This window comes from Lonchura striata, chromosome 34, assembly GCF_050655825.1.
Source record: "Lonchura striata isolate lonStrDom1 chromosome 34, ASM5065582v1, whole genome shotgun sequence".
NCBI lineage: Eukaryota > Metazoa > Chordata > Aves > Passeriformes > Estrildidae > Lonchura > Lonchura striata.
Window position 1 is genome coordinate 5,762,012 of NC_140736.1, and position 24,342 is coordinate 5,786,353.

General features: G+C 55.8%; 2 protein-coding genes across 10 annotated transcripts; one reads left to right on the forward strand and one right to left on the reverse strand.

Annotated features, from left to right (window-relative positions):
• Nucleotides 1–150: 150 nt before the first annotated feature.
• NOP53 (NOP53 ribosome biogenesis factor) lies at nt 151–17,303 on the forward strand. 4 transcript variants are annotated; one of them, XM_085564777.1, is made up of 13 exons: nt 155–850; nt 1,915–1,979; nt 2,338–2,440; nt 2,812–3,020; nt 4,155–4,225; nt 5,535–5,630; nt 6,917–7,015; nt 8,402–8,566; nt 9,849–10,024; nt 12,494–12,560; nt 13,471–13,547; nt 15,628–15,684; nt 15,755–15,796. In XM_085564777.1, the coding sequence occupies exons 1-13, from the start codon at nt 345–347 to the stop codon at nt 15,759–15,761; spliced, it is 1,698 nt and encodes a 565-aa protein (XP_085420903.1). In that variant the 5' UTR covers nt 155–344; the 3' UTR covers nt 15,762–15,796. The 4 variants fall into 4 exon arrangements, with proteins under 4 accessions (XP_085420901.1, XP_085420904.1, XP_085420905.1 ...); XM_085564775.1 differs by lacking the exon at nt 9,849–10,024 and having other exon boundaries at nt 151–850; nt 15,755–17,303; XM_085564778.1 differs by lacking the exons at nt 9,849–10,024; nt 12,494–12,560; nt 13,471–13,547; nt 15,628–15,684; nt 15,755–15,796 and adding an exon at nt 9,307–9,597 and having other exon boundaries at nt 153–850.
• On the reverse strand, nt 16,657–23,903 carry LOC110478798 (gap junction delta-2 protein). Of its 6 annotated transcripts, XM_085564772.1 has the most exons (5): nt 23,789–23,903; nt 21,838–22,204; nt 19,110–19,500; nt 18,566–18,609; nt 18,292–18,368 (listed from the first exon to the last, which is right to left on the reverse strand). In XM_085564772.1, exons 1-4 carry the CDS (start codon nt 23,849–23,851, stop codon nt 18,600–18,602), a joined length of 831 nt encoding a protein of 276 aa, XP_085420898.1. In that variant the 5' UTR covers nt 23,852–23,903; the 3' UTR covers nt 18,292–18,368; nt 18,566–18,599. The 6 variants fall into 6 exon arrangements, with proteins under 6 accessions (XP_085420895.1, XP_085420897.1, XP_085420896.1 ...); XM_085564769.1 differs by having other exon boundaries at nt 16,657–18,368; nt 18,566–19,500; XM_085564771.1 differs by having other exon boundaries at nt 18,233–18,609.
• Between the last annotated feature and the right edge of the window lie 439 nt (nt 23,904–24,342).

Consider the following 24,342-nt stretch of genomic DNA (forward strand, 5'->3'; position numbering starts at 1 on the left):
TTGGGGGGGTTTCGGGGCTCATTTTTGGGGGGTTTGGGGATCATTTTGGGGAGACTCTGTGATTATTTTTAGGGGAATTTTGTGCTGATTTTGAGGGGATTTTGGACTCTTTTTTGGGGGTATTTTGGGCTCATTTTTGGGGGGATTTGGGGTCATCCCCCCTCAGCTGCTGATGGGCCTTGACCTCCCCAAGATGGCGTCAGGCCCTTGCCCAAACGGCGACGCAACTTTTCCGCCCATTTCAAAGATGGCGACAGGAGAACTTCCGGTGTTTCCCGTGAGGGCGCCAGGCTTTTCCAGTCCTTCCCAAGACGGCCACGGAAAGATTCCCGCCCTTCCTAAAGATGGCGACCACGTTGCCCACGGCCCTTCCTCCCCGCGGCGCTCGGGGATGGTTTTGCGGGGCTTGGGGCACACCCGAGAGGACTCGTGGCAAGTCTGGGAGGTTCAGGAATCCTGGGCGTGTTTTTAACGCGTTTCAAACCCGCTTTTTGCGCAAATCTCCACCCCCGCGCCCTTCCCAAACATGGCGGCGCCACCGCGTCACTCCCTTCCTTAAGATGGCGGCCCCCAGCTCTTCCCGCCCTTTTTGCCGCCGCGGCGGCCGGAAGTTGCTTCAGGGCGTTTCCGGTTCCTTCCCGCCGCTCCCTCACGAAATGGCGGCGGCCGAGGAGTTCCTCGCCTTCAACCCCGCGGGCCGCGCCGGCCCCGCCGCCGCCTCCCGGCGCCGCTGCCGCGGGCCCCGCAACCGCAAGAAGGGCTGGAAGCGCTGGAGCGGCCCCGAGGCGCGGCTGGGCCGCGAAATCGGCGATTTCCTGGAGGATGTGGGGCTGCAGGAGCGGGCGGCGGGGTGAGCGGGGCGTCCTGAGGGGAGCTGGGGCGTCCTGAGCGGATCTGGGGGGTCCTGAGGGGATCTGGGGGGTCCTGAGGGGATCTGGGGGGTCCTGAGGGGTTTTGGGGAGTCCTGAGGGGATCTGGGGGGTCCTGAAAGGATTTTGGGGAGTCCTGAGGGGATCTGGGGGGTCCTGAAGGGATCTGGGGGGTTCTAAAGGGGTTTTGGGGGGGTCTCAGTGGGATTTTGGGGGGTTCTGAGGGGTCCTGAGGGGCTTTGGGGGGTCCTGAAGGGCTTTGAGGAGGTCCTGAGGGGTTTTGGGGGGTCCTGAGGGGTTTTGGGGGGTCCTGAGGGGTTTGGGGGGGGTCTCAGTGGGATTTTGGTGGGTCTTGAGGGGCTTTGGGGGGTCCTGAGGGGTTTTGGGGGGATCTCAGTGGGATTTTGGAGGGTTCTGAGGGGTCCTGAGGGGGGTCCTGAGGGGATTTGGGGGGGTCTCAGTGGGATTTTGGGGGTTCTGAGGGGATTTGGGGGGGTCTCAGTGGGATTTTGGGGGGTTCTGAGGGGTCCTGAGGGGTTTTGGGGGGTCCTGAGGGGTTTTGGTGGGTCCTGAGGGGCTTTGGGGGGATCTCAGTGGGATTTTGGGGGGTTCTGAGGGGTCCTGAGGGGTTTTGGTGGGTCCTGAGGGGCTTTGGGGAATCCTGAGGGGTTTTGGGGAATCCTGAGGGGTTTGGGGGGGTCTCAGTGGGATTTTGGTGGGTCTTGAGGGGATTTTGAGGGTCCTGAGGGGATTTGGGGGGATCTCAGTGAGATTTTGAGGGTCCTGAGGGGATTTGGGGGTGTCAGTGTGGTTTTGGGGGGGTCTGAGGGGTTTTTAGGGGGTCCCAGAGGGGGTTTAGGGAGGGATCTTTAATTTTAGGGTGATTTGTAATTTTTGATTGAATCTCTCATTTTAGCAGGATCTCAAATTTTAGGGTAATCTTCAGTTTTTGGGGTGGTTCTCCAGGTTTAGGGTTGACTCCCCAATTTTGGGGGCGACGCCCCAATTTTGGGGTAAATCTCTGGATTTTTGGGGTCCCTTGCAGGGGCCTGATCTCCGAGCAGCCCAACGAGGACCTTTTCTTCCTGGACACCGGCAGCGCCCCCAAAAGTGAGGATTTCACCCCAAAATCCCCCTCCCCGAGGTGCCCCTGACCCCCCCGGGTTTTGGGAGGATTTGGGATCATTTTTGGGAGGATTTTGGGATCATTTTTGGGGTGATTTGGGGTTATTTTTGGGAGGATTTGGGGTTATTTTTGGGAGGATTTGGGATCATTTTTGGGAGGATTTGAGGATCATTTTTGGGAGGATTTGGGGGATTTGGGGATCATTTTTGGGAAGATTTGGGGGTAATTTTGGGAGGATTTTGTGATTATTTTTGGGAGGATTTGGGGTAATTTCTGGGAGGATTTGGGGCTCATTTTTGGGGGATCCCCCCTGAGGGTTTTGGGGTGCCCCTGACCCCCCAGGCCAGCCCCTGAAGAAGAAGAAGCCCCCCAAGAAGCCCCCCCAGAAGCCCCTGCACGTGGACCTGGTGCTGCAGCCACTCTCCAAGGTGCCGCCCCCCAAAAAGTGAGTCCCCACAAAAACTGGAGCTCAAAAATCGGGATTTTGGGTAATTTGTCCCCAAATTCCCCTCAGGGACCCCCAAACTCCTCCAGGATCCCCCAAAAATCCTCTCAGGGACCTCCCAAAATCCCCGTGGCATCCCCAAAATTCCCCTGGGATCCCCTGGAATCCTCTCAGGATTCCACTTCCCCAAGTTCTGGGTTCCCATTTTTGGGTTCCCATTTTTGGGGTCCTATTTTGGGGAGATTTGGGGCTCATTTTTGGGTGGATTTGGGTTAATTTTTGGGGGGATTTGGGAGTAATTTTTGGGTGAATTTGGACTCATTTTTGGGGTATTTGGGGCTGATTTTGGGCTGATTTTGGGGGTCCCGCAGCATCTGTGCCTACCAGACCCCCAACGGGCGGAAGGAGCGGCGCCGGCGGCAGTTTTGGGAGAAAAAAGCGGAAATTGGGGAGTTCCCGCGGGCGGAGCGGCGCCTGCGGGCCCGGCTGGCCCGGGGGGGCGGCGGGACCCCCCAAAAACCGCCCGAGCTCGGCCGCTCCGACCCCCAGCGCCCCTTCTACGACATCTGGGGGGAGCACAGTGAGAGGGGCTCGGGGGGGCTGGGGGGGTCTGGGGAAATTTGGGGGGATTGGGTGGGATTTTGGGGGGTTTGGGAAAATTTGGGGGGGTTTGGGTGGGATTTCGGGGAAGTTTGAGGGGTTTGGGGGGGATTTTGGGGAAATTTGGGGGGATTGGGGGGGATTTGTGGGGGCTTGGTAAAATTTGGGGGGGTTTGGGTGGGATTTCAGGGAAGTTTGGGGGGGATTTTGGGGAAATTTGGGGGGGATTTGTGGGGGCTTGGGAAAATTTGGGGGGGTTTGGGTGGGATTTTGGGGGGTTTGGTAAAATTTGGGGGGGTTTGGGTGGGATTTCGGGGAAGTTTGGGGGGCATTTGGGGGAAATTTGGGGCGTTTAGGGGGATTTTGGGGAAATTTGGGGGGTTTAGGGGATATTTTGGGGAAATTTTGGGGGGATTGGGTGGGATTCTGGGGGGGTTTGGTAAAATTTGGGGGGGTTTGGGTGGGATTTTGGGGAGCTTTTGGGGAAATTTGGGGGGTTTGGGGGGGCTTTTTGAAGAAATTCGGGGGGGTTGGGGGGGCTTTTTGGGAAATCTGGGGGAATTTTGGGGAAATTTGGGGGGTTTAGGGGGATTTTGGGGAAATTTGGGGGGGCTTGGGGAAATTTGGGGGGTTTGGGGGGGTTAGGTAAAATTTGGGGGGTTTGGGGGGAAATTTGGGGGGGCTTGGCAATTTGTGGGGGTTGGGGGGGATTTTCGGTAGTTTTGGGAAGGTTTGTTACAATTTGGGGGATTTGGGTGGGATTTTTGGGGGGATTGTTAAAATTTGGGGGGGTTTGGGGAATCTTGGTAAAACTTGGGGGGGTTTGGGTGGAATTTTGGGGGGCTTGGGGAAATTTGGGGGGTTTGGGTGGGATTTTAGGGGGGCTTGTTAAAATTTGGGGGGATTTGGGGTTGGGGGTGCAATTTTTGGGGAGTTGTTAAAACTTGGGGGGGATTTTTGGGGTTCTGGGGATAATTTTTAGCGGTTTTGTTAAAATTTGGGGGAGTTGGGGGTCCTGAGGGTGATTTTTTTGGGGGTGATTTGGGGTTGGGGGTCGGAATTGGGGCTGGGGGGGTTTTGGGGACCCCTCGCTGAGCTCCCCGTGCCCCCCCAGACCCGCTGGACGCGCCCCTGGCCGGGCAGGACCCCTGGTACCTGCAGCAGACCAAGAGGCTCAGGGTGCAGGTGGGACCCCAAAACACGCCAAAAACACCCCAGAACGGCCCTGGGACCCCAAAAACACCCCAAAAACACCCCAGAACGGCCCTGGGACCCCAAAAACACCCCAAAACACCCCAAAAACACCCCAGAACGGCCCTGGGACCCCAAAAACACCCCAAAACACGCCAAAAACACCCCAGAACGGCCCTGGGACCCCAAAAACACCCCAAAACACCCCAGAACGGCCCTGGGACACCAAAAATAGCCCAAAACACCCCAAAATAACCCAGAACGGCCCTGGGACCCCAAAAACACCCCAAAACACCTCTGGGACCCCAAAAATAGCCCAAAACATCCCAAAAACACCCCAGAATGGCCCTGGGACCCCCAAAACACCCCTGGGACCCCAAAAATAGCCCCAAACACCCCAAAAATAACCCAGAATGGCCCTGGGACCCCCAAAACACCCCAAAACGGCCCTGGGACCCCAAAAATAGCCCCAAACACCCCAAAAATAACCCAGAACGGCCCTGGGACTCCCAAAAACATTCCAAAACGGCCCTGGGACCCCAATACCAACCCTGGGACCGCAAAAATACACTTGGGACCCCAAGAATACCCCAAAACACCCCAAAACCACCTCTGGGACCCCAAAAACACCTCTGGGGCCCCAAAAACACCCCTGGGACCCCCCAAATCCCCTCTGACCCCCCCAAAATCCCCCTGGGACCCCCAAACCCCCTGTGAACCCCCCACAAATCCCCCTGGGACCCCCAAAATCTTTCTGGGATCCTCCAAATCCCCTCTGCCCCCCCCAAAATCCCCCTGGGATTCCCCCAAAATCCCCCTGGGACCCCCTAAATCTCCTCTGACCCCCCCCAAAATCCCCCTGGGATTCCCCCAAAATCCCCCTGGGAGCCCCCAAATCTCCTCTGACCCCCCCCAAAATCCCCCTGGGATTCCCCCAAATCCTGCTGGGACCCCCCAAACCCCCTCTGAACCCCCCCCAAATCCCCCTGGGATTCCCCCAAAATCCCCCTGGGAGCCCCCAAATCTCCTCTGACCCCCCCCAAAATCCCCCTGGGACCCCCCAAATCCCGCTGGGACCCCCCCAAATCCCCTCTTAACCCCCCCAAATCCCGCTGGGACCCCCCCAAACCCCCTCTGAACCCCCCCCAAATCCCCCTGGGACCCCCCAAATCCCGCTGGGACCCCCCAAATCCCCTCTGCCTCCCCCCAAATCCCCCTGGGACCCCCCAAATCCCGCTGGGAGCCCCGGTCCCCTCTGCCCCCCGGGCCGGGCTCTGATTTTGGGGTGTCCCCCCGTTCCCAGCGCCCCCCCCGGCTCCAGGCCAAGCCCTCGCCCCTCCCCCCCGTGGAGGTCATCGGCCAGGGGGGCTCCTACAACCCCCCCTTCCAGGACCACCAGGTTTGGGGGGCTTGGGGGGGCTGTGAGGGGTTTTGGGGGGGCTGGAGGGGTTTTGGGGGGCTAGGAGGGGCTTTGGGGGGAGTTATGGGGGGCTGTGAGGGGTTTTTGGGGGGCTGTGAGGGGTTTTGGGGGAGTTATGGGGGGCTGTGAGGGGTTTTTGGGGGGCTGTGAGGGGTTTTGGGGGAGTTATGGGGGGCTGTGAGGGGTTTTTGGGGGCTTTGAGGGATTTTTGGGGGTCTGTGAGGGGTTTTTGGGGGGTCAGGAGGGGTTTTGGGGGGCTCTGGAGCGATTTGGGGGGCATGAGGGGTTCTGAGGGGTCTGGAGGGGTTTTGGGGGGTCAGGAGGGGTTTTTGGGGGAGTTATGGGGGTTGTGAGGGATTTTTGGGGGCCTATGAGGGATTTTGGGGGTCTGTGAGGGATTTTTGGGGGTCATGATGGGTTTTTGGGGGTCATGATGGGTTTTTGGGGGTCTGTGAGGGGTTTTTGGGGGGCTGTGAGGGATTTTTTGGGGCTATGAGGGATTTTGGGGGCTCTGTGAGGGATTTTTGGGGGCCTATGAGGGATTTTGGGGGCTCTGTGAGGGACTTTTGGGGGTCTGTGAGGGATTTTTTGGGGTCTGTGAGGGATTTTGGGGGGCTATGAGGGATTTTTGGGGGTCTGTGAGGGGTTTTTGGGGGTCATGATGGGTTTTTGGGGGTCATGATGGGTTTTTGGGGGTCTGTGAGGGGTTTTTGGGGGACTATGAGGGGTTTTGGGGGTTCAGGGGGGGGTTTTGTGGGGACTTTGGGGTCTATGAGGGATTTTGGGGGGCTTGGGGAGGTTTTTTGGAGTGCTTTTGGGGTAATTTTGGGTGATTTTGGGGTCGTTTTGGGGTGGTTTTTGGGTGATTTTGTGGTCATTTTCCTGTAGGTTTTGGGGTGATTTTTGGGGGATTTTGGGGTAGTTTTGGTGTCGTTTTCGAGGTAGTTTTGGGGTGGCTTTTGGGTGATTTTAAGATGGTTTTGGTGTAGTTTTCAAGGACTTTTGGGATAATTTTGGTGCAGTTTCTGGGGTGGTTTTTGGGTAGTTTTGTTGTAGGTTTTGGGGAGTTTTTTGGGCAGTTTTTGGGGTGCTTTTGGGGTGGTTTTTAGGTACGTTTGGTGTAGTTTTGCTGTAGTTTTTGGGGTGGTTTTTGGAGTAGTTTTGTTGTAGATTTTGGGGTGGTTTTTGACGTAGTTTTGGGGTGTTTTTGGTGTAGTTTTGGGGTGTTTTTGGTGTTTTTTGGGGTGACGGTTCCCCTTTGGCAGGAGCTGCTGCTGCAGGCGCTGGAGGTGGAGACGAGGAGGAGGAGGGAGGAGGAGAAGGTGGAGAGGAGGCTGAAGGTCACCGAGGAGCCGCCCTCGCAGGTGGGGCCCCAAATTTGGGGTGTGGGCCTGGGATTTGGGCTCTGGAATCCCAAATTTGGGGTTTGGTCTTGGGATTTGGGGTCTGGAATCCCAATTTTGGGGTGTGGGCCTGGGATTTGGGGTCTGGAATCCCAAATTTGGGGTGTGGGCCTGGGATTTGGGGTCTGGGATCCCAAATTTGGGGTCTGGGCCTGGGATTTGGGGTCTGGGCCTGGGATTTGGGGTCTGGAATCCCAAATTTGGGGTCCGGGCTTGGGATTTGGGGTCTGGAATCCTAAATTTGGGGTCTGGGCCTGGGATTTGGGGACTGGGATCCCAAATTTGGGGTCTGAGCTCTGGAATTTGGGGTCTGAGCTCTGGAATTTGGGGTCTGAGCTCGGAATTTGGGATCTGAGCTCTGAAATTTGGGGTCTGAGCCCCGGATTTGGGGTCTGAGCTCTGGAATTTGGGGTCTGAGCTCGGAATTGGGGTCTGAGCCCCGGATTTGGGATCTGAGCTCGGAATTTGGGGTCTGAGCTCGGAATTTGGGATCTGAGCCCTGGAATTTGGGGTCTGAGCCCCGGATTTGGGATCTGAGCTCGGGATTTGGGGTCTGAGCCCCGGATTTGGGATCTGAGCTCGGAATTTGGGATCTGAGCCCTGGAATTTGGGGTCTGAGCCCCGGATTTGGGATCTGAGCCCTGGAATTTGGGGTCTGAGCCCCGGATTTGGGATCTGAGCTCGGGATTTGGGATCTGAGCTCGGAATTGGGATCTGAGCCCTGGAATTTGGGCTCTGAGCTCGGAATTTGGGGTCTGAGCTCGGAATTTGGGGTCTGAGCTCTGGAATTTGGGGTCTGAGCTCGAAATTGGGATCTGAGCCCTGGAATTTGGGGTCTGAGCTCGGAATTTGGGGTCTGAGCTCGGAATTTGGGGTCTGAGCTCTGGAATTTGGGGTCTGAGCTCGAAATTGGGATCTGAGCCCTGGAATTTGGGGTCTGAGCTCGGAATTTGGGGTCTGAGCCTGGAATTTGGGGTCTGAGCCCCAGATTTGGGATCTGAGCTCTGGAATTTGGGGTCTGAGCTCGGGATTTGGGGTCTGAGCTCGGAATTTGGGATCTGAGCCCCGGATTTGGGATCTGAGCTCTGGAATTTGGGATCTGAGCTCGGAATTTGGGATCTGAGCCCCGGATTTGGGGTCTGAGCTCGGAATTTGGGGTCTGAGCCCCGGATTTGGGATCTGAGCTCTGGAATTTGGGGTCTGAGCTCGGAATTTGGGGTCTGAGCTCGGAATTTGGGATCTGAGCTCTGGAATTTGGGATCTGAGCTCGGAATTTGGGGTCTGAGCTCGGAATTTGGGGTCTGAGCTCGGAATTTGGGGTCTGAGCTCGGAATTGGGGTCCCGCAGGAGGCCGTGCTGCGGGAGCAGCTGCAGGGGCTGCTGGAGGAGGAGGAGGAGGAGGAGGAGCGGGATGAAGATCGGGAGGAGGAGCAGAACCCGCCCCGAAAACGGGAACAGCCCGGCCGGAAAACGGAAAAACAGCGGCGCCGGGAGAAGGAGCAGAGGGAGAAGGTGAAAAATTGGGATTGGGGGCGGGATTGAAGGGATTGGGGTCGGGATCAGGATTGGGGTTGGGATCAGGGATGGATTTATGGGATCCCTGAGGGATTTATGGGATCAGGGATGGATTTATGGGATCAATGATTGATTTATGGGATCAGGGATGGATTTATGGGATCCCTGATGGATTTATGGGATCAGGGATGGATTTATGGGATCAGGGATGGATTTATGGGATCCCTGATGGATTTATGGGATCAATGATTGATTTATGGGATCAGGGATGGATTTATGGGATCCCTGATGGATTTATGGGATCAATGATGGATTTATGGGATCAGGGATGGATTTATGGGATCAATGATGGATTTATGGCTCCCCTGGTGGATCTATGGGATCAACAATGCATTTATGGGATCATGGATGGGTTTGTGGGATCAGGGATAGATTTATGGGATCCCTGATGGATTTATGGGATCAATGATGGATTTATGGGATCGGGGATGGATTTATGGGATCAGGGATGGATCAATGATGGATTTATGGGATCAATGATGGATTTATGGGATCAGGGATGGATCAATGATGGATTTATGGGATCAATGATGGATTTATGGGATCAGGGATGGATCAATGATGGATTTATGGGATCAATGATGGATTTATGGGATCAGGGATGGATCAATGATGGATTTTTGGGATCAATGATGGATCAATGATGGATCAATAATTGATTTTTGGGATTTTCCCAGGCCGGTGCCCGTGCCCGTGCCCGGCTGGCGCTGCAGCGGCGCCAGGGGCTGTTCCAGCTGCGCCTCAGGGACGGGACTGGGGATGGATTTATGGGATCAGGGATGGATTTATGGGATCAGGGATGGATCAATGATGGATTTATGGGATCAATGATGGATCAATAATTGATTTTTGGGATTTTCCCAGGCCGGTGCCCATGCCCGTGCCCGGCTGGCGCTGCAGCGGCGCCAGGGGCTGTTCCGGCTGCGCCTGCGGGACGGGACTGGGGATGGATTTATGGGATCAATGATGGATTTATGGGATCAATGATGGATCAATAATTGATTTTTGGGTTTTTGGCAGGCCGGTGCCCGTGCCCGTGCCCGGCTGGCGCTGCAGCGGCGCCAGGGGCTGTTCTGGCTGCGCGCGCTGCGCCGGGCGCTGCGCCTGCGGGACGGGACTGGGGATGGATTTATGGGATCAGGGATGGATCAATGATGGATTTATGGGATCAGGGATGGATCAATGATGGATCAATAATTGATTTTTGGGTTTTTGGCAGGCCGGTGCCCGTGCCCGTGCCCGGCTGGCGCTGCAGCGGCGCCAGGGGCTGTTCCGGCTGCGCGCGCTGCGCCGGGCGCTGCGCCTGCGGGACGCGGAGCTGCAGCGGCGCCGGCGGCTGCGGGAGCGGCAGCGGCGCCTGCGGGAAACGGCCCCCAAACGGCTGGGACCGCTCCGGTGGGGAAAAACGGGGATTTTGGGGAAAAACGGGGATTTGGGGGGAAAAATGGGGATCTGGGGGGAAATATGGGGATTTGGGGGGAAAAACGGGGATTTGGGGGGGAAAAACGGGGATTTTGGGGGGAAAAATGGGGATTTTGGGGGGAAAAACGGGGATTTGGGGGGAAAAATGGGGATTTTGGGGAAAAAACGGGGATTTGGGGGGAAAAATGGGGATTTTGGGGGGAAAAACGGGGATTTTGGGGAAAAAACGGGGATTTTGGGGGAAAAACGGGGATTTTGGGGAAAAAACGGGGATTTGGGGGGAAAAATGGGGATTTTGGGGGGAAAAACGGGGATTTTGGGGAAAAACGGGGATTTGGGGAGAAAAACGGGGATTTGGGGGGAAAAACGGGGATTTGGGGGGAAAAACGGGGATTTTGGGGGGAAAAACGGGGATTTTGGGGAAAAACGGGGATTTGGGGAGAAAAACGGGGATTTGGGGGGAAAAACGGGGATTTGGGGGGGAAAATGGGGATCTGGGGGGGGGGGAAACGGGGATTTTGGGGGGAAAAATGGGGATTTTGGGGGGAAAATGGGGATTTGGGGGGGAAAAACGGGGATTTGGGGGAAAAATGGGGATTTGGGGGGGAAAAACGGGGATTTGGGGGAAAAATGGAGATTTGGGGGGAAAAATGGGGATTTGGGGGAAAAATGGGGATTTGGGGGGGAAAAACGGGGATTTGGGGGGAAAAACAGGGATTTGGGGGAAAAATGGGGATTTGGGGGGGGAAAATGGGGATTTGGGGGGAAAAACGGGGATTTTGGGGAAAAACGGGGATTTGGGGGGAAAAATGGGGATTTGGGGGGAAAAACGGGGATTTGGGGGGAAAAACGGGGATTTTGGGGAAAAACGGGGTTTTGGGGTGGAAAATGGGGATTTTGGGGGGAAAATGGGGATTTGGGGGGAAAAATGGGGATTTGGGGGAAAAATGGGGATTTGGGGGGAAAAATGGGGATTTGGGGGGAAAAATGGGGATTTGGGGGGGAAAACGGGGATTTGGGGGGAAAAATGGGGATTTGGGGGGAAAAATGGAGATTTGGGGGGAAAAATGGGGATTTGGGGGGAAAAATGGGGATTTGGGGGAAAAATGGGGATTTTGGGGGGAAAAACGGGGATTTGGGGGGAAAAACAGGGATTTGGGGGAAAAATGGGGATTTTGGGGGGAAAAACGGGGATTTTGGGGGAAAAACAGGGATTTGGGGGGGAAAAATGGGGATTTTGGGGGGAAAAACGGGGATTTTGGGGGGGAAAAACGGGGATTTTGGGGGGAAAAACGGGGATTTTGGGGGGAAAAATGGGGATTTTGGGGGGAAAAATGGGGATTTTGGGGGGAAAATGGGGATTTGGGGGGAAAAACGGGGATTTTGGGGGGAAAAATGGGGATTTTGGGGGGAAAATGGGGATTTGGGGGGAAAAACGGGGATTTTGGGGGAAAAACGGGGTTTTGGGGTGGAAAATGGGGATTTTGGGGGGAAAATGGGGATTTTGGGGGAAAAACGGGGATTTGGGGGAAAAATGGGGATTTTGGGGGGAAAAATGGGGATTTTGGGGGGAAAATGGGGATTTTGGGGGAAAAACGGGGATTTGGGGGAAAAATGGGGATTTTGGGGGGAAAAACAGGGATTTGGGGGAAAAATGGGGATTTTGGGGGGAAAAACGGGGATTTTGGGGGGACAAATGGGGATTTTGGGGGAAAAAACAGATTTTGGGGTGTTGGGAGGGAAAATTGGGGTTTTTTTGGGAAAAAATTGGGATTTTGGGGGGAAAAATGGGGATTTTGGGGGTTGAGGGGGGAAAAATGGGGATTTTAGGTTTTGAGGGAAAAAAATGGGGATTTTGGGGGTTGAGGGAGAAAAAATAGGGATTTGGGGGGTTGAAGGGGAAAAATATTGGGATTTTGGAGGTTTTGGGGGAAAAAACAGGGATTTTGGGGGTTGAGGGGGAAAAAAATGGGGATTTTGGGGTGTGGGGAGGGAAAAAATGGGGATTTTGGAGTTTGAGGGGGGAAAAAACGGATTTTTTGGGGAAAAAATGGGGATTTTGGGGGTTGAGGGGCAGGAAAGATGGGGTTTGGGGTGGGAAATGGGATTTGGGGTGGGGAAATTGGGGTTTGGGGGGGTTTGGGTTGGGAAAACGGGGTTTTTGGGGGAAAAAATGGGAATTTTGGGGTGTGGGGAGGGAGAAATGAGGACTTGGGGTGGGAAATGGGAATTTTGGTGGGGAAATGGGATTTAGGGTGGGAAAAATGGGGATTAGGGGGAAAAAATGGGGATTTTGGGGGAGGAAAATGGGATTTGGGGAGGGAGGAATGGGGATTGGGGTGGGGATTTTGGGGAGAGGATTTTGGGGAGAGGGTTTTGGGAGGGTTTTGGGATGATCCCCCCCATTTTGAGGCCGAAGTTGCCGATTTTGGGGCTCTGCAGGTACGAGGACGCCGGGCCCGAGGTGCAGCTGAGCGAGGAACTCGCCGAGTCCCTGCGGCGCCTCCGGGTGCGCGCTGCGGAAATCCACTTCTCGGGGATTTTTAGGGGGATTTTGGGGATTTTTGGGGGGATTTTTGAGTTTTGGGGATTTTTGAGGGGATTCTGGGGGATTTTTTTTGAGGAATTTTTAGGGGGATTTTTTGGTTTTTTTGGGGGGATTTTTTTGGGATTTTAAGGGGGATTTTTGTGGTTTTTGGGGGGATTTTTTTGGGCTTTTCGGGGATTTTTGGGGGGATTCTGGGAGGATTTTTTTATGGTTTTTTTGAGGCATTTTTAGGGGGATTTTTGGCCTTTTGGGGATTTTTAGGGGGATTTTTGGTTTTTTGGGGGGGATTTTTAGGGAGATATTTTGAGGACTTTTAGGGGAATTTTTTGGGTTTTTTGGAGGATTTTGGGGGGGTTTTTTGCGGGGATTTTTTTGGGATTTTTTAGGGGGATTTTTGTGGGGATTTTTGGAGGATTTTTGGGGAATTTTTAGGGGGATTTTTATTTGGTTTTTGGGGGATTTTTGGGAGGATTTTTTTGGGAATTCTGAGGGAGGGTTTGAGGGATTTTTGGGGGAATTTTTGTTTTTTTGGGGGAATTTTTGGGAGGATTTTTTCGGGGATTCTGGGCGGCTTTTTTGAGGGATTTTTGGGGTAATTTTTGGGGGAATTTTTAGGGATTTTTGGGGTCGCAGCCGCCCGTGACGAGACCCATCCTTGCGCTGTGAGAATTCCCAGATTTGGGAATGTGAAGGATTTGGGGTCCCGGGGTTTTGTCGCGTGGACGAGACCCCGGGGGAGGCTGAGGCTGCTGAGACCCCAAAATCGTTTTGGTTTTTTTTTGGGGGGGTGGGATTTTGGGGGGAGGTTCCTGAGGTCCCAAAAAGTGGGAAAAGCCTAAAAAGGATTTTTGGGAACGTCCCAAATTTGCAGCCCGAGGGCAGTGTCCTCCGGGATCGCTTCAAGAGCCTCCAGAGGAGGAACATGATCGAGCCCCGCGAGAGGGCCAAGTGAGTGGGGGAAAACCCAAAATTTGGGGGAAAAAACCCAAAATTCGGGGGAGAAACCCAAAATTCAGGGGGGAATCCCAAAATTCAGGGGAAAAAACACAAAATTTGGGGGGGGAAACCCAAAATTCAGGGGGGGAAAACACAAAGTTCATGGGGAAAATCCAAAATTTGGGGGGGAAACCCAAAATTCAGGGGGAAAACACCAAAATTTGGGGGGAAAATGCCAAAATTTACATGAAAAACCCCAAAACTCATGGGAAAATCCCAAAATTCAGGGGAAAACACCAAAATTCATGGGAGTAATCCTGAAATTCCGGGTAAAACCCTAAAATTCCTGGGAAAACCCCAGAATTCAGGGGAAAAACCCCAAAATTCAGGGGGATAGCCCCAAAATTCACCTGAAAAACCCCAGAATTCACATGAAAAACCCCAAAATTCAGGGGCATAACCCCAAAATTCACCTGAAAAGCCCCAAAATTCAGGTGAAAACCCCCAAAATTCAGGTGAAAATCCCTAAAATTCAGGTGAAACCCCCCAAAATTTAGGTGAAAACCCCCAAAATTTAGGTGAAAACCCCCGAAATTCAGGTGAAACCACCCCAAATAGTGGGTGAACCCCGAAATTCAGGTGAAACCCCCAAATAGTGGGTGAACCCCAAAATTCAGGTGAAACCCCCAAATAGTGGGTGAACCCCAAAATTCAGGTGAAACCCCCCAAAGTTCAGGTGGAACCCCCCAAAATTCAGGTGAAAATCCCTAAAATTCAGGTGAAACCCCCCAAAATTCAGGTGAAAACCCCCGAAATTCAGGTGAAGACCCCCAAAATTCAGGTGAAAACCCCCGAAATTCAGGTGAAGACCCCCAAAATTCAGGTGAAACCCCCCAAAATTCAGGTGAAAACCCCCGAAATTCAGGTGAAGACCCCCAAAATTCAGGTGAAACCCCTCAAAGCTCAGGTGAAACCCCCAAATTGTGGGTGAACCCCGAAATTCAGGTGAAACCCCCAAAGTTCAGGTGAAAACCCCCAAAATTCAGGTGAAACCCCCCAAAATTCAGGTGAAAACCCCCGAAATTCAGGTGAAGACCCCCAAAATTCAGGTGAAACCCCCCAAAATTCAGGTGAAAACCCCCAAAATTCAGGTGAAACCCCCCAAAATTCAGGTGAAGACCCCCCAAAGTTCAGGTGGAACCCCCAAATAGTGGGTAAAACCCCGAAATTCAGGTGAAACCCCCAAATTGTGGGTGAACCCCCGAAGTTCAGGTGGAACCCCCCGAAGTTCAGGTGAAACCCCCCAAAATTCAGGTGGAACCCCCAAATAGTGGGCGAACCCCGAAGTTCAGGTGGAACCCCTCAAAGCTCAGGTGGAACCCCCAAATAGTGGGTGAACCCCCAAAATTCAGGTGAACCCCCAAATAGTGGGTGAACCCCAAAGTTCAGGTGAACCCCCAAGTTCAGGTGAACCCCCAAGTTCAGGTGGAACCCCCAAATTGTGGGCGAACCCCGAAGTTCAGGTGGAACCCCTCAAAGCTCAGGTGGAACCCCCATTTAGTGGGCGAACCCCAAAGTTCAGGTGAACCCCCAAGTTCAGGTGGAACCCCCATTCAGTGGGTGAACCCCAAAGTTCAGGTGGAACCCCCAAATAGTGGGTGAACCCCCAAAGTTCAGGTGAACCCCCAAGTTCAGGTGAACCCCCAATTAGTGGGTGAACCCCCAAGTTCGGGTGAACCCCCAAAGTTCAGGTGAAACCCCAAAGTTCAGGTGGAACCCCCAAATAGTGGGTGAACCCCAAAGTTCAGGTGAACCCCCAAGTTCAGGCGAACCCCCAAGTTCAGGTGAACCCCCATTCAGTGGGTGAACCCCCAAGTTCAGGTGAACCCCAAAGTTCAGGTGAACCCCCAAGTTCCGGTGGAACCCCCCAAAGTTCAGGTGAACCCCCAAGTTCAGGTGGAACCCCCAAGTTCAGGTGAACCCCCATTCAGTGGGTGAACCCCCAAGTTCAGGTGAACCCCCAAGTTCAGGTGAACCCCCATTCAGTGGGTGAACCCCGAATCGGGGCGCGCCCGCTGCCCGCTGCCCGCAGGTTCCGGCGCCGGTTCCGGGTGAAGCTGGTGGAGAAGCGAAGCTTCCGCGCCATCACGTGAGTCTGGGGGCGCGGGGGGACCCCCGGATCTGGGGACCCCCCCGAGCCCTGCCCCTCTCTGTTCCAGGCTCTGAGCGGGGACCCCAAAATAAACTCCGTGGAGCCGCCGCGCCCGGGGGTCGTTTTTGGGAAGTTCTGGGCTGGGGAGGGGGCAACGGAGGGGATTTCGGGGGGTCGGAGCCGATTTGGGGGGTCTGGGCCCATTTTGGGGGGTTTGGGCCCATTTTGGGGGGTCGGAGCCCATTTTGGGGGGGTTGATCTCATTTTGGGGGGGTTTGATCTCATTTGGGAGGGGTTGATCTCATTTTGGGGGGTTTGATCTCATTTTGGGGGGGTCTGAGCCCATTGTGGGGGGGTCTGAGCCCATTCTGGGGGGTCTGAGCCCATTCTGGGGGGTCTGAGCCCATTTTGGGGGGGTTTGATCTCATTTTGGGGGGTCTGAGCCCATTTTGGGGGGGGTCTGAGCCCATTCTGGGGGGTCTGAGCCCATTTTGGGGGGTCTGAGCCCATTTTGGGGGGTCTGAGCCCATTCTGGGGGGGTTTGATCTCATTTTGGGGGGGTCTGAGCCCATTTGGGGGGGTTTGATCTCATTTTGGGGGGTCTGAGCCCATTTTGGGGGGTGTGGGCCCATTTTGGGGGGGTTTGATCTCATTTTGGGGGGGTCTGAGCCGATTTTGTGGGTTCTGACCCTTTTTTGGGGGTTCTGAGCCCATTTTGGGGGGTCTCAGCCCATTTTGGGGGGTCTGAGATGATTTTGGGGCTTCTGAGCTCAATTTGGGGGGTCTGAGCCCATTTTGGGGTGTTTGATCTCATTTTGGGAGTTTTGAGCCTATTTTGGGGGTTCTGAACCCATTTTGGGGGGGGTTGAGCTGATTTTGGGGGGTCTGAGCCCATCTTGGGGGGTTTGACCCCATTTTTTTCACTAAAATAAATCCAAATTTCCTTTAAATAAATCCCAACAGACCAAATTAATACAAATCCCCCTTTTAATAAATACACCCCAAAATAAATAAAAACAAATAAAAACATTCCTAAATTAAATGCAAATCTCTCTCAAATAAATATAAACGCCCCAAAACAATCACAAACCTCCCCTTTTAATAAATACACCCCAAAACAAGTTGAATACAAATCTCTCTAAAATAAACAAAACCTTCCTAAAATAAATACAAATAAATAAATAAATACTATAAATAAATTATCACTAAAATAAATACAAATCTCACTAAAATAAATAGAAACACCCCAAAATAAATACAAATTTCATTGAAATAAATACGAATCTCACTAAATTAAATATAAATTTCACTAAATATAAATTTCACTGAAATAAATACAAATCCCACTAAATTAAGTACAAATTTCACTAAATTAAGTACAAATTTCACCAAAATAAATCCAAATTTTGTTAAAATAAATACAAACCCCCCAAAATAAATACAGTTTTCATTGAAATAAATACAAATCTCACTAAAATAAATCCAAATTTTGCTAAAATAAATACAAACACCCCAAAATAAACACGGCTGCCCCCCCAAAAAAATCCTCCCAGTCCCGTTTGCACCTGGGGGGGCCAAAATCCAAGGCAGGGGAATAAAAGAGGAATCAGCAGCAACTTTTGGGGTGAAACCCCAAATTTGGAGATTTTGGGGAGAAATTCGGGAATTCCGGCGGCGCGGAAGCGGCGGCTCCGGATCGCGGCGGCTCCGGGGGAATTTGGGGCCAAATTTCGGGATTTCGGGTCCGGCTCCTCCCCGGCGGTGTTCGGGTGCGAAGTCGCGGAATTTTGGGAGGAATTTTGGCTTTTTTGGGGCAGTTCCGCCGCCAAACCTCGGGAATTTGGGCTGAAATCCCAAGATTTTGGGGCTGATCCTCTCCAAATTGGGCTGAAATCCCGAAAGTTTGGAGCAATTCCTACTCCTTTTCAGTCCAAACCCGGCGATTTTGGTTCCAAATCCGGCGATTTTGGTTCCAAATCCGGCGATTTTAGTTCCAAATCCCGATAATTTTGGCTCCAAACCTGGTGATTTTGGTTCTAATTCCAGCGATTTTAGTTCCAAATCCTGACAATTTTGGCTCCAAATCCCGACAATTTTGGCTCCAAATCCGGCAATTTTCAAACCTGGCGATATTGGCTCCAAATCCCAAAAATTTTGGTTCCAATTCTTGGTGATTTTGGCTCCAAATCTGGCAATTTCAGCTCCAAATCCAGTTTTGGCTTCAGATCCTGACAATTTTGGTTCCAAACCCGGCGATTTTGGCTCCAAATCCCAATCCCAGTCCTCTCCATCCCAGTTTTGTCACACGTAGGCCGACTCGCTGGACTGCGTCCTGCCCAGCGCGGGCTCCGATCCTGTTCCATCCCAGTCCTGATCCAATCCCAATCCCATCCCAATCCCAATTTTGGTTCCATCCCGATCCCATCCCAATCCCAGTTTTATCACACGTACGCCGACTCGCTGGACTGCATCCTGCCCAGCGCAGGCTCCGATCCTGTTCTATCCCAGTCCTGATCGCATCCCAATCCCGATTTTGGTTCCATCCCAATCCCATCCCAATCTCATCCCAATCCCATCCCAATCCCAATTTTGGTTCCATCCCAATCCCCTCACACGTAGGCCGACTTGCTGGACTGCGTCCTGCCCAGCGCGGGCTCCGATCCCGTTCCATCCCAATCCTGATCCCATCCCAATCCCAATTTTGGTTCCATCCCAATCCCATCCCAATCCCAGTTTTGGTTCCATCCCAATCCCAATCCCATCCCAGTCCCCTCAGACGTACGCCGACTCGCTGGACTGCGTCCTGCCCAGCGCGGGCTCTGATTGCATCCCAATCCCATCCCAATCCCATCCCAGTCCCAGTTTTGGTTCCATCCCAATCCCATCCCAATCCCAATCCCATCCCAGTCCCCTCACACGTAGGCCGACTCGCTGGACTGCATCCTGCCCAGCGCGGGCTCCGATCCCGTTCCATCCCAATCCCGATTTTGGTTCCATCCCAATCCCGATTTTGGTTCCATCCCAATCCTGATCCCATCCCAATCCCATCCCAATCCCATCCCGATCCCAATTTTGGTTCCATCCCAATCCCATCCCAATCTCAATCCCATCCCAATCCCAGTTTTGGTTCCATCCCAATCCCATCCCAATCCCAGTCCCCTCACACGTAGGCCGACTCGCTGGACTGCATCCTGCCCAGCGCGGGCTCCGATCCCATTCCATCCCAGTCCCATCCCAATCCCAATTTTGGTTCCATCCCAATCCCAATCCCATCCCAGTCCCCTCAGACATAGGCCGACTCGCTGGACTGCGTCCTGCCCAGCGCAGGCTCTGATTGCATCCCAATCCCATCCCAATCCCAGTTTTGGTTCCATCCCAATCCCATCCCAATCCAATCCCAATCCCAGTCCCCTCACACGTAGGCCGACTCGCTGGACTGCGTCCGGCCCAGCGCGGGCGCCGCCGCCTCCCTGCGCCGCGCCTCGCCCAGGCTCTTGCGGCGCGCGCGGGCGCCGCGCACGGCGGCGCGCACCTTGCGCCAGCCCAGGTGGTTGAGCTCGGCCAGGTTGAGCAGCACGCAGACGCCCGAGACGGCGAACATGAAGACCAGGAAGACGCTCTTCTCGGTGGGCCGCGACACGTAGCACTCCACCTCCTTGACGCACGGGTAGCGGTCGCACTCGAAGATGGCCGGCACGTTGAAGCCGTAGAGGAAGTACTGCCCGCCCAGGAAGCCGATCTCCAGAGCGTTCCGGAACACCACCTGGGCAGGAGGGACAGGTGTGAGATCTCCAGAGCGTTCCGGAACACCACCTGGGCAGGAGGGACAGGTGTGAGATCTCCAGAGTGTTCCGGAACACCACCTGGGCAGGAGGGACAGGTGTGGGATCTCCAGAGCGTTCCGGAACACCACCTGGGCAGGAGGGACAGGTGAGGGTTGGGGACAGGTCTGAGATCGTCCTGAACACCACCTGGGCAGGAGAGACAGGTGAGGGTCAGGGAAAGGTGTGAGATCCTCCTGGGATGTCCTGAGATCCTCCTGGGATGTCCTGAGATCCTCCTGGGATGTCCTGAGATCCTCCTGAACACCACCTGGGCAAGGAGAGGACAGGTGAGGGTCAGGGACAGGTGTGAGATCCTCCTGGGATGTCCTGGGATCTTCCTGGGATGTCCTGAGATCGTCCTGAACACCACCTGGGCAGGAGGGACAGGTGAGGGTTGGGGATAGGTCTGAGATCTCCAGAGCGTTCCGGAACACCACCTGGGCAAGGAGAGGACAGGTGAGGGTCAGGGACAGGTGTGAGATCCTCCTGGGATGTCCTGGGATCCTCCTAAAAACCACCTGGGCAAGGAGAGGACAGGTGAGGGATTGGGGACAGGTGTGAGATCGTCCTGAACACCACCTGGGCAGGAGGGACAGGTGAGGGTCAGGGAAAGGTGTGAGATCCTCCTGAACACCACCTGGGCAGGAGGGACAGGTGAGGGTCAGGGACAGGTGTGAGATCCTCCTGGGATGTCCTGAGATCCTCCTGGGATGTCCTGAGATCATCCTGAACACCACCTGGGCAGGAGGGACAGGTGAGGGTTGGGGATAGGTCTGAGATCTCCAGAGCGTTCCGGAACACCACCTGGGCAGGAGAGGACAGGTGAGGGTCAGGGACAGGTGTGAGATCCTCCTGGGATGTCCTGGGATCCTCCGGAACACCACCTGGGCAGGAGAAGGACACGTGATGTGCTCAGAGGATGTCCAGAACCCCACCCGGACATGAGAAGGACACGTGATGGGCTCAGAGGATGTCCAGAACCCCACGTGGACATGAGAAGGACACGTGATGGGCTCAGAGGATGTCCAGAACCCCACGTGGACATGAGAAGGACACGTGATGTGCTCAGAGGATGTCCAGAACCCCACGTGGACATGAGAAGGACACGTGATGGGCTCAGAGGATGTCCAGAACCCCACGTGGACATGAGAAGGACACGTGATGGGCTCAGAGGATGTCCGGAACCCACCCGCACACAGAAGGACACGTGATGGGCTCAGAGGATGTCCAGAACCCCACCCGGACATGAAAACAACACGTGATGGGCTCAGAGGATGTCCAGAACCCCACCCGGACATGAAAACAACACGTGATGGGCTCAGAGGATGTCCAGAACCCTACGTGGACATGAGAAGGACACGTGATGGGCTCAGAGGATGTCCAGAACCCCACGTGGACATGAGAAGGACACGTGATGGGCTCAGAGGATGTCCCAGAACCCTCCCAAACCCCACCCAGACACAGAAGGACACGTGATGGGCTCAGAGGATGTCCAGAACCCCACGTGGACATGAGAAGGACACGTGATGTGCTCAGAGGATGTCCAGAACCCCACGTGGACATGAGAACGACACGTGATGTGCTCAGAGGATGTCCGGAACCCTACGTGGACATGAGAAGGACACGTGATGTGCTCAGAGGATGTCCGGAACCCTACGTGGACATGAGAAGGACACGTGATGTGCTCAGAGGATGTCCGGAACCCTACGTGGACATGAGAAGGACACGTGATGTGCTCAGAGGATGTCCAGAACCCCACCCGGACACAGAAGGACACGTGATGGGCTCAGAGGATGTCCAGAACCCCACCCGGACACAGAAGGACACGTGATGGGCTCAGAGGATGTCCCAAAGCCCACGTGGACATGAGAAGGACACGTGATGGGCTCAGAGGATGTCCAGAACCCCACCTGGACATGAGAAGGACACATGATGGGCTCAGAGGATGTTCCAGAACCCTCCCAAACCCCACCCGGACATGAGAAGGACACGTGATGGGCTCAGAGGATGTCCAGAACCCCACCCGGACACAGAAGGACACGTGATGGGCTCAGAGGATGTCCAGAACCCCACCCGGACACAGAACGACACGTGATGGGCTCAGAGGATGTCCGGAACCCCACGTGGACATGAGAAGGACACGTGATGTGCTCAGAGGATGTTCGGAACCCCATGTGGACATGAGAACGACACGTGATGGGCTCAGAGGATGTCCCGAACCCCACGTGGACATGAAAACAACACGTGATGGGCTCAGAGGATGTCCAGAACCCCACCCGGACATGAAAACAACACGTGATGGGCTCAGAGGATGTCCCGAACCCACCTGGATGACGTAGAACCTGGAGATGCCCTCCTGGCGCTTGGCCTTGGCGCTGCGGGCCGGGCGCGGCGCCGGCGGCTCCGGGCGCGGCTCCAGCAGCGGCGCCAGGCAGGAGCAGCGGCGCTCGCGCTGCTTGGCCGCCTGGTGCACGGAGTAGGTGATGAAGCAGAGGCTGGGCGTGCACACCAGGATGATCTGGAAGACCCAGTAGCGGATGTGCGAGATGGGGAAGGCGCTGTCGTAGCACGCCTGGTTGCAGCCCGGCTGCAGCGTGTTGCACATGAACATGGTCTGCTCGTCCTCGTAGACCGTCTCGCCCACGATGGCCACGATGAGGATGCGGAAGATGACCACCACCGTCAGCAGGATCCTGGGGGTGGACACGGGGACAGCAAAATGACCACAGGGTCAGGGAGTGACCACCACTGTCAGCAGGATCCTGGGGGTGGACACGGGGACAGGGAGTGACCACCAGGGTCAGCAAAGTGACCACAGGGACAGGGAGTGACCACCACTGTCAGCAGGATCCTGGGGGTGGACACGGGGACAGGGAGTGACCACCAGGGTCAGCAAAGTGACCACAGGGACAGGGAGTGACCACCACCGTCAGCAGGATCCTGAGGAGTGACCACCACCGTCAGCAGGATCCTGGGGGTGGACACGGGGACAGGGAGTGACCACAGGGACATAGGAGTGACCACCACCGTCAGCAGGATCCTGGAGGGTGGACACGGGGACAGGGAGTGACCACCAGGGTCAGGGAGTGACCACCACTGTCAGCAGGATCCTGGGGGTGGACACGGGGACAGGGAGTGACCACCACCATCGGCAGGATCCTGAGGAGTGACCACTGTGGCCAGCAGGATCCTGGGGACGGGGACAGGACGGGTGGTGGCACTTTGGGGGGGCTGGAGGTGACACCGGGGGTGGCACCTGGGGCTGGGGGTCTCACCTGGCCCTGGACCCCCCCAGCCCCCGGGCCTGGCTCCCCTGGGGCTCCCAAATCTCCCCTGGGGCTCCCCAAAGCTCACCTGGGGCTCCCAAATCTCCCCTGGGGTTCCCCAAATCTCACCTGGGGCTCCCAAATCTCACCTGGGGCTCCCAAATCCCACCTGGGGCTCCCCAAAGCTCACCTGGGGCTCCCCAAAGCTCACCTGGGGCTCCCCAAATCTCACCTGGGGGTCCCCAAATCTCCCCTGGGGTTCCCCAAATCTCACCTGGGCTCCCCTGGGGCTCCCAAATCTCACCTGGAGCTCCCAAATCTCCCCTGGGCTCCCCAAATCTCACCTGGAGCTCCCAAATCTCCCCTGGGGCTCCCAAATCTCCCCTGGGGCTCCCAAATCTCACCTGGGGCTCCCCAAATCTCCCCTGGGCTCACCGGGGGCTCCCAAATCTCACCTGGGGGTCCCCAAATCTCACCTGGGGCTCCCCAAATCTCACCTGAGCTCACCTGGAGCTCCCAAATCTCACCTGGGCTCACCTGGAGCTCCCAAATCCCCCCGTCCCCCCCCGGCTCTGCCGCGGGTGCCCTGCGGGGGTGGCACGCGTGGGGGAGGGGCTGTCCCCGTGTCACCGGCGCACGCGGGGGGAGGGGCAGCGGGGGGAGGGGCAGCGGGGGGGCTGGGAGGGGGTTTGGGTCCCGGGGGGGAGTTGGGGGTCCCGGGGCGGGATTTTGGGGTCCAGGGGGGGATTTTTGGGATCCGGGTTGGGATTGGGGGTCCGGGATGGAATTTCAGGATCCGGGGCGGGATTTCGGGGTCTCGGGTGGGATTTTCGGGATCTGGGCTCCCGGGTGGGATTTGGGGTGGAATTTCAGGATCTGTGGTGGAATTTCAGGATCCGGGGCGGGATTTCGGGATCCGGGGCGGGATTTGGGGGTCCCGGGTGGGAATTTCGGGATCCGGGTGTGATTTGGGGGTCCCGGGTGGGATTGGGGGCTCCGGGGGTCGCTGACCTGCCGATCATGGTGGAGTGCTGCTGCACCGCCGCCTCCAGCAGCCGCTCCAGGATGGTCCATTCGCCCATGGCTCCGGCCCGGGGGGCGCCGGGACCCCCCGGGACCCCCCCGAGCCCCCGGGACCCCCCGGGACCCCCCCCGGGACCCCCCCGGGACCCCCCCGACCCCCCGGGACCCCCCGGCTCAGCAGCCGCGCCCCCCCCGCCCCCCGGGATCGGGCGGATCCAGCGGATCCCCGGGATCCATCGAGCGCTGGGGGAGGGGAGGGACTGGGAGGGACTGGGAGCACTGGGGGAGGGACTGGGAGTGGTGGGGGAGGGACTGGGAGGGACTGGGAGTGGTGGGGGAGGGACTGGGAGGGACTGGGAGCACTGGGGGAGGGACTGGAGGGAACTGGGAGGGACTGGGAGGGACTGGGAGGGAACTGGGAGGGACTGGGAGCACTGGGGGAGGGACTGGAGGGAACTGGGAGGGACTGGGAGCACTGGGGGAGGGACTGGGAGTGGTGGGGGAGGGAACTGGGAGCGCTGGGGGTGCTGGGAGCGGGACTG

Bases quoted from the DNA above. Each gene is read 5' to 3' on its own strand.
- NOP53 (XM_085564775.1), top strand. From the start codon at position 345: ATGGCGACCACGTTGCCCACGGCCCTTCCTCCCCGCGGCGCTCGGGGA. The intron at 3,021-4,154 runs GTGAGAGGGGCT...GTGCCCCCCCAG, and splicing joins CGACATCTGGGGGGAGCACA to ACCCGCTGGACGCGCCCCTG. The intron at 15,685-15,754 runs GTGAGTCTGGGG...TCTCTGTTCCAG, and splicing joins CGAAGCTTCCGCGCCATCAC to GCTCTGAGCGGGGACCCCAA.
- LOC110478798 (XM_085564769.1), bottom strand. From the start codon at position 23,859: ATGGGCGAATGGACCATCCTGGAGCGGCTGCTGGAGGCGGCGGTGCAG. The intron at 22,205-23,788 runs GTCAGCGACCCC...GTCCACCCCCAG, and splicing joins CACTCCACCATGATCGGCAG to GATCCTGCTGACGGTGGTGG. The intron at 19,501-21,837 runs GTGGGTTCGGGA...CCTCCTGCCCAG, and splicing joins CCAGGTTCTACGTCATCCAG to GTGGTGTTCCGGAACGCTCT.